Source organism: Terrapene carolina, unplaced genomic scaffold, assembly GCF_002925995.2.
Source record: "Terrapene carolina triunguis isolate 2854851 unplaced genomic scaffold, T_m_triunguis-2.0 Scaffold53, whole genome shotgun sequence".
Lineage (NCBI taxonomy): Eukaryota > Metazoa > Chordata > Testudines > Emydidae > Terrapene > Terrapene triunguis.
The window spans coordinates 21,272,683-21,280,844 of NW_020664404.1; the positions used below are offsets into that span (position 1 = coordinate 21,272,683).

The 8,162-nt window shown below is 45.2% G+C and overlaps 1 protein-coding gene across 1 annotated transcript in view; it reads left to right on the top strand.

Annotated features, from left to right (window-relative positions):
* The first annotated feature begins 504 nt into the window (after positions 1 to 504).
* The window catches only part of GMDS (GDP-mannose 4,6-dehydratase), a 558,168-nt gene continuing 550,510 nt past the window's right edge, over positions 505 to 8,162 (top strand). The window contains exon 1 of the mRNA XM_024204061.3: positions 505 to 1,041. Within this exon, the coding sequence (XP_024059829.1) occupies positions 943 to 1,041 (99 nt within the window). The 5' untranslated portion in view covers positions 505 to 942. The remainder of the gene's footprint in view (positions 1,042 to 8,162) is intronic.

Sequence of the window (8,162 nt, forward strand, 5' to 3'; positions counted from 1 at the left end):
TATTCCCCCACTTCTCCTGCCGTTGTTCCGCCCTTTGCCTCTGCTAGTTTCCCCCCCCTCTGTGGTCCCGTACTGGGGCCTGCTCGGAGAATAGGGGCTGTGCCTCTGCACGCTGATCAGAGCGGGGAGTGGTGCCTCCCTGGGTGGTGACTGCTGCGGCTACCAGCAAGGGCTCGCTCCTCCACGGTGCAGGGGGCGCTGTGGGCTCCAGGCGCAGCCGTTCGGCCGGGCTGATGTCGCTCCTTGCATTCGCCGCCTCCTCGGTGCTGCATCAGGAAGTCGGGTCTCGCTTTTGGCGGCGGCTGCTGCCGCCGGAGCCGGATTGAGACCTGAGACAGCCCCGCCCCCACTTTACCCCATTATCCAATCAGCGGCCCCACCACCCGACACTGCCGGGTTCTGTGCTCAAGCTCTTGTCTTAAGGAAGCAACGCTGCTACTGATTGGTTGGCGGAGGCCGCCGCGGCGGCTTTTCAAGCAGGGGAGCGAGGGAGCGCGTGCATGCTTGGGAGCGCGAACCCGAAATCCTAGCGCGAGCGAGCCTGGGGCTGCTGCCGGGAGCGGCGCGGCGCGGCACCTGTGCGGCTGCACCTTAAGAGAGGAGCCGCTCCGGGGACGCGGAAATGCACCAGCGGCCGGCAGTGGCAGCAGCCTGGGCAAACCCCGCCCCCTTGCAGTAGCCCAGTTTCCAACTCTTCATCTTTGGTCCAGGCAGCACCCTGTAGCCTATGCCCCTGCCAGCCCCGCTCCCCGTTCAGCCCCAGCAGCCCACGTCCCCGCATCCAACACCTTGACCGCCCTGCTCCTCCCACAAGCGGCTGCAGTGCAGGTCCTTCCCTTATCATCTTTACTCCCTGCTCCACCTCTTGCACCTTGATCACGGTCTCCTCCCAACTCTTGCTAAACCGCAGTGCCAGGAACTGGGCCCCTCCCCTCCAGACTCATGGCACAGGACGCCTGTCCCAGCTCTGCACTCATTGTAGGGGACTGTGCAGACATGAATCCCAGGAAGGTGGCTCTCATCACGGGCATCACTGGCCAAGTAAGTGTTGGGGGGGTGGGAGCGGAGAAGAATACAGATGTAATTGCTTCTTTCTTCTACCCCAGTCGTTAGGCAGGTCCAGGGCTTAGTGACACATGTGGGTTTCCTCTATCTACACGTGTCTCTGCTTGATTGTTAGTTAAGTACAGTAAGGTGTCTATTGCCACACTGATCAGCATGTATCAGCTCCCTGCTGTGCATCAGTATGTATTGCATTGATACCCTGCTAAAAATAAGGACTGCTATTACTTACCAAACCATATTTGGCCCAACTTCATCCTTAACTGATATTGACCGAAGAGAGGAAAGAAACATTTGCAACTGGTATGTAAGAATAGGGTCTCATCTCCTGTTTTCTACAGTTTTACAACTTTTAGTGTAGCCCATCCTGTGCTGTTTACATGCAAAAATGAGGTCACTTGGATCTTAATATACAGTTTATCTTCGAGCATTTGACTTACAAGACACAATTCTTAATCTTGGGAGCTGAATGAAGAGAAATATTAAAGGCTGCTGCAATAAGAATACGTTTTTTCACTTGACAGGCAAAGGATTGCTTTTCCATACAAGAATGAGGGAACATTGTTGTCTTAACTTGGTGGCCAGGTGTAGCTTTGCAGGTAAAATGTGATCACTTCCCCATTGAAACAAACTTCCTTGCTGTTGAAACTTGATACAGTGCTTCATTATGGGTGCTAATTATTGGATCTAAATTGAGGTGCCTAGAGCTAGAGTTCTCCTCTTCTCTCTTCCCCCCCTCCCCCGATGTTGAATGCCTATGACTCCAGTTGAAATAGTGGGAGCTGTGAGTGCTCAGCATTTTGGAACATCCATCTCAGGTTGAACACCAAAACTAGCAGGAGCTTTTGCAGAAATTGGCTTAGGTGGCTTGTCCAAACCCATATAACAGGCTAATGATAAAGTTGGCAATAAAACCCTAATCCATAGTCCCTTGTTCTGTGCGTTAGATATTGCTGCCTTGTAGAAGGAAGAGACTATTGCAGAGTTGCATCAAAAGCTATAATCCTTAGGAATCTTTTAATACAAATAGGTGTGTCTGAGTCTTTGTTTTCAGCAGCCCTTATACCAGAAAGTGTGAGACCTAGTCCAAGAATAGAGCTGGACAGAACAAAAATGTTGCAGAATTCCTTTTCACTGTGCCTTGGCCTCCTTTTTGGAATTATTGCAGAATAGGTAAATTCACCTGACATCATGATAACTTCCTGGCAAGCTCTTTTGGTGGGAGACATTCTTCCAAACTACCCTTAAATTCCAGCCTCCTGTGTATGTAGTAGTGTAAGAAACACACATTGAGAGAGGCATGTGCTTGCAGTTTCTCTAAGAGCTCAAAAATAAGAACAAATGCTGGTCTTGACACTTAGTCTAAATAGCATGACTTTGCCCATATCATCTCACTTTTCAAAAGCTTGCATCTGGCAGCATTGTTGCCATAAAGGTGGGCTCGGATAATCTAACCTTGTATTGTTATTTACAAGAAATTCTTTCCTTTACCCTAAATGCGTTTTCTCAGTTTAAATAATTGCCCCAAAAACCAACAAACTGTTAATTTCTAGTAGGGGACAATCAGTGACACATGATACAGTTAACATTTCCACTTCTTTGTGAGTACATTCTTGTCATCTGTGTAAACAGGATGTGTAGAGGACACAAATTGGAAACTACAGTGGATTGGCAGAGATTTATAAGGTGTCAATTAACCTTGTGAAGAGCAAAGAGAATAAAGGACTTGCCCAGGACTTGAAAGCAAGCCTTGGCCTTGTCATGTTTAACACTAGTGGGGGATGATTTGGGAGGGTAAGTGACTGCCAAAGCACACAACCACAAAACGTACCTAGATATTTCTAGTATTTCTGAAACTGCATGGAGGAGCAGCAGCAGCCTCTTCCCTTTCTCCTTGCATCCAACCCCCAAAAGAGGGAAACATCCTACCTATTTCCTCTGGCTTGTTGCGCTGTTCCTTTGTATTTGATCTTCTGCCTCTCTAGCCCTTCAAGCTTTTTGCTTGTGGAATTCAGAAACTGGGTAGTTTCCCTATCCTTCTGCATAATTAGGTGGCTCAAACCAATTGATGCCAAGCAGATTTTGGCACTAAATGCTTATCAGTCTGGCTGATTGACCTTCACAGGGAAACTTCTAACAAGCTGCAGCGACTCCTTAAAAGAGGTATTTGGAGCAGTCGCAGCACTGAAATTATCCTGTGCGCCCCTCCTGTTGCTCAGGCCCTTTCTTCCTCCGAGGAGCAGCATTCTATTGGCCTCGCCTACCCCAGACTGGGCATAGTGGGAATAGTCTTGCATAGAGACTCAGTAACACAAGAATCACGGTAATGGAGCTAGGAGCCCTTTTCCATTCTTTCCCCTCCCTCGTGCCCCACCCCCAAACCAAACAAAAAGCTGTATCCTCTTCAGGCACCTTTTTGAGCCCAGGATAGATGAAATGTTCTTCCTCTAAGTCAAACTCAGGTTTACTTCAGAAGGTTGCGGTTCCCTGGGCCTAAAGGGCAACGGCAGCATGAAAGCGAATCAGCAGTCCAGTTTCCAGATTGTTCCCCTTCCACGAATGCAACTTAGCGGTAAGACCAAAATTCCTTGGACTCTGCAACAGACATGAATGTCTCCCTCTGCAAAACTGTTAGGTACGCTTCCTTTTGTGCTGTGTGCTGCAAGGTAAAATTTGAGTTTTATATATTTCACATCAGCTCTTTTGCTCACTTGTTCTGTCTCTGCAGAACAGAGTGAAGTGGCTGTGGAGAAAGTACACCTCTACCCCAATATAACGCTGTCCTCGGGAGCCAAAAAATCTTACCGCGTTATAGGTGAAACCGCATTATATAAATGTTGCTTTGATCCACCGGAGTGTGCAGCCCCGCCCTCCCGGAGCACTGCTTTACCGCGTTATATCCGAATTTGTGTTATATCGGGTCACGTTATATCGGGGTAGAAGTGTAGTAGGGTGTTGGCAGTGGGAGGAGGGGGGAAAAGAGGATGGTTTTTCAAATAAAATGGGTTAGAGGAGGTAGGATTTAGAGCCCTTCTTTATAAAGGTACTCAAACATCCTAGCTATTGTAGCTCTAAATTTTCCAGGTAGTATAGGTCTAATCTGAATTGGGAGCATAGCATATGTATATTGCCCTGTTTCTTTCAAAATCTGGGTTTCTTTTTCTCATTGCTCCTTAGCCAAATAAATCAAAAATTGAAGATTTTTCTTCATTAATCCAGTTCCCCCCACTTCTTCACACAGACTATTACTTTTCCCAGCAACTTTCTGGCTCCTCCTCCTCTATACTGGACTCCTACATACTGGTTGAGATGCTCTTATTTCTGCCTGGTCTAGGCCTTCAAACAATTAGGCAAAGATGTTGGAGGTAGAGGAGAAAGTAGTAGTATCAGAGCCTGCCTCCTTTTGGCTCTATTTCTGAAAAGTCACTACAGCCTGTGGTTGCATGTGAGGTTGGGGGAGGTGGAACAGGGGACATTAGCATAGTACTTACAAAAGCTTTGTTTACCATAGGTTAAAATCCTTGGCTAAAATTACTAGGCAGGTTGCTGCAACTCTATTAAATGCTGTTCGATTTCTTTTGCCACTCCTGCTTTCTACATGCATTGTTGATCAGGCACATTTCCTCCCAGGCAGATTAATTATTGCAGCAATTTTTATGTGCACTCTAGAACTTGTATTTGCTGCACCTGCTCTGTAGATGGAGGACTTCCTTCTCTGGGAGTGCCTACCTGGCATCTTTTGCTGGTGTTAAAGTCTTAAATTAAAACAAAGAAAATTATACAGTCTCATAAACCAAAAAAACCCCATAAAATCATAAATCAAAAATAGTAAACACAATAAGTTTTAAAGACAAGTTGATTTTTCTGAGATCGGGGTCTAGTTTCGTTCTAGGTTGATTTGAGCATTAGTTAGCCTTTTATTCTTAACTAAATTTAAGGTTGTTGTAGAATAATGGTATAACTTGTAGGTCTTGATTAGTTGCATAATTGAATTGGAACATCCGTATTAAAGAGACTGACAGTGTACGGCCAATGAATATAACAGGTACATGATAAGCAAATTCGCTGATCCAACTGGTTTGTCAGCTATAGGAATGTACTTCCTTTGGGCAAAGGATGCTGCAGGTCTTGGTTTTTTTCCTAGTGAGGTTACTAAAGTAGTTGAGAGTAGATAAACTTGTTTGTCATGTAGCAGTGTGGTGGCTGTAGAATATTTGAACAGTGGGCTGGGAGGTGAAAAAGACCTTTGTAGTTTGTGACTGTATACAGTAGGTAATGGAAAATATTTCAGAGATCTATTTTTTTGTGTGTGTGCAAGTTTTGCACTTAGTTATGATCTGGCCTACTCCATCTGTTTCCCTTGAAATGCCACGTAGCAAAGCGTTTTCACTGGCTGCGGTGAAATCTAGTGTAGAGGAAAGAGCTCTTTCTCAGAAGCTCCTCTGTCCCTAAAAGTGCCCAGATACAAGCTCATGCTATGGAGAGAGTCAATGGGGAAAAAATTGTGGCTCTAACTACTTCACGTATTTCACCTCCCTCCCTTACGGATAATAAGAATCCAGCTTTATGTTGTCTTCTGGCATTTCCTCTCTATCTTGAAGAGATGGCATGTCTTCACACATTCAGCTGCCCCGGGTGGGTATGCACTACTCTCTCATTCTAATGAGTTGGTCCTGCCAGAATAGGGTTGAGGCACACGATTAACAGATGTTGTGCTGTCGGTTTCAGTTCTCTACCTGTTCTGGCACTTCTCATGAGTGTTAGTCACTTCATTTTTGAAGCACTGCATCCACCTATGACACTTTAAATAATAAGTTAAAAGTTGAAGGAAATCCTGTGCATCAGTCCCTAACTTGTAATGACTGAGTCTGTTATTCCTAGTAATGCTTCCCAACTTTTTTCATGTTCTGCTTCATGAAATGAGTGAACCTCTCTAGGGGCATGAAAATGTAAGATTGGTATGCATAGAAGGAAAGGAAGCGCCAAATAATGCAAGGAATATCTCTGCATACTCGTCTTCCAGTTCTTTCAGATACTTGCTTTCTACTTTGGAGGCTCTTCTGCTGCTAGCAAATACATGTCCTCCGGACTCCCTACCACCTGTCCTTTCGTCCTTGTCTCACATTCACATGCTCTTGCCAGTACGGAAACCAGAACTGCAAGACTCTTGCAACGCTAGTCTTGGGGCTCCACATCTGAAGGTTAAACTATCAGTAGTCATGCTGCAATGGTTCTGTGTTGCTACCAAATTAAACTTCCATTTGACTTGCATACAATTCTGAATATCTTTATTTTGGTATTTTTATTAGATTGCCAACAGATATTTGTCAGCGATGCGGATGACGGAATGCGCGGTTTTCTTCCTGCTGTTACTTCCCTCTGTGCTTCCTATCAGAAGAAGTGATGCAAAATTGCCTTCTTGCATTTGGTGTATTACAGGGAAGCCTAACAATTCTTTCCTTTCATGCCCCACTAATACAAAAGCTGTATTTGTAATGTTTTTGCATTTCAGGTAGAAATTTATAGTACTAGTGGGGTTGGCACAGTCTTTCCCTTAGTGTCTTATACAGCACTGAGCACATTGTCAGCACTAAACACTCTTTTCTCCAAAAGCTGTATTAAACTTGCATTATTTACTTAAAGTTATATCAAATGCAGCAAGCATTTGTTAATACAATATTAAGCCTGGGATTTTAATTGTATGAAAGTCAGGATACTTGTATATGCAGTACAGTTGTCTTTCAGTATGTTCATACCTAACCTTTGCAAAAATACAGAATCCCATGCTGTCTCAGGGTGTCTGGCCTCTGTGAATGAATTAGGTCTAGCTCCCTGTGCCTGAACAGGGGCTCCTACTTTGGCCAGTGAGGAGAACAGTCCAGCACCTGGGGACTATAAAGGATCAGGAATCTGAGGAGTGTGAGGGAAGCCTTGGTGAGAGTCAGTCGGGAAAAGTCTGGAGGAGGTATCTGGGGAAAGCTGCAGAGAGCAGAAAGCTCTGCAGGCTGTCCCTGGGAAGAGAGAGGGATGAACAGGAAGCAGTGGAGGGGCTAGCTAGCTGTTCTTCCTGAGCCAGAGAGAGCCAACACCAGAGAAGGGTGTACAGAGCTGACATCTAAGACCAGCGGAGGGTGATGCCTGATGGCTCTCAGAACCAGAGAGCTTAAGTCAGGGAGCCAAAGAGGGCAGTGCTGGAGAGTTTGGTTGCGGTGAAGGACGCCAGGGCTGTATTTGGTGGATTGCAGTGTTGGGAATTATTATATGCACCGGGCTTTATTTTGCAATAAATTAAGCCCACAAGGGCTGTTTGCACATAGAAAGACTCTTTAGACTATTTCTGGGGACTTAGTAGGAGGGAAACTGAGGCAGGGGTGCATATCTTGCTGGGGCCTGCAGGTGGAGGGTGCTCTAGGTGGGGATACCATGTGTCACACGCATATGAAAAAGATACATTTTACTTCAGAGGTATTTACAAAATATTATGTCCTATTACACTTTGCTCATATGGGCATTGTCTGTACTAACAATTTTTTGGATGTGTCCTGCTATTTGTGTGACCACTGGTTGGAACACTTACGTAGACAGGGTTTGGGTGTCTTTACTATGCTTGTCTAGATCTGCTCTGACTAAGGATCGTCAATTTTTTTTTTTTAATTGCCTGGTCTCTAGAGGTTGAGAGTTTCATTGCTGCCTGTAGGATTCTTCAGTATGTGCAGTGAAACTGAACAGAGTATTGTTAATTTTGGACTACTGTTTGGGTAACTTCTTAGTAGCAGGAAAGGCACTGGAGCTGTGGCTATGCAGACTCATAAGGAGAATGTTGCTTCCATTTGTTTGCACTTGGTTCATAGTTCTAAGGTTCTATTTCACAGCTGCAAATACTAAAATCCCTTATATAAATGTGAGCTTAATTCTCTAGAAATTTATGGCTTGGGCCCCCCACAAACTGAATAAGCAGCTAAGACCGTTCTGTTTATTGGTGCCTTGGTAAAGGCCATGAGGCTAGAACCAACTCTTGGAGCCTTGATAAGCTCCTGTTTTTTCAGCTCTCTCAGGGTATGTCTACACTACAGGATTAATCCGAATTTAGATAATTCGAA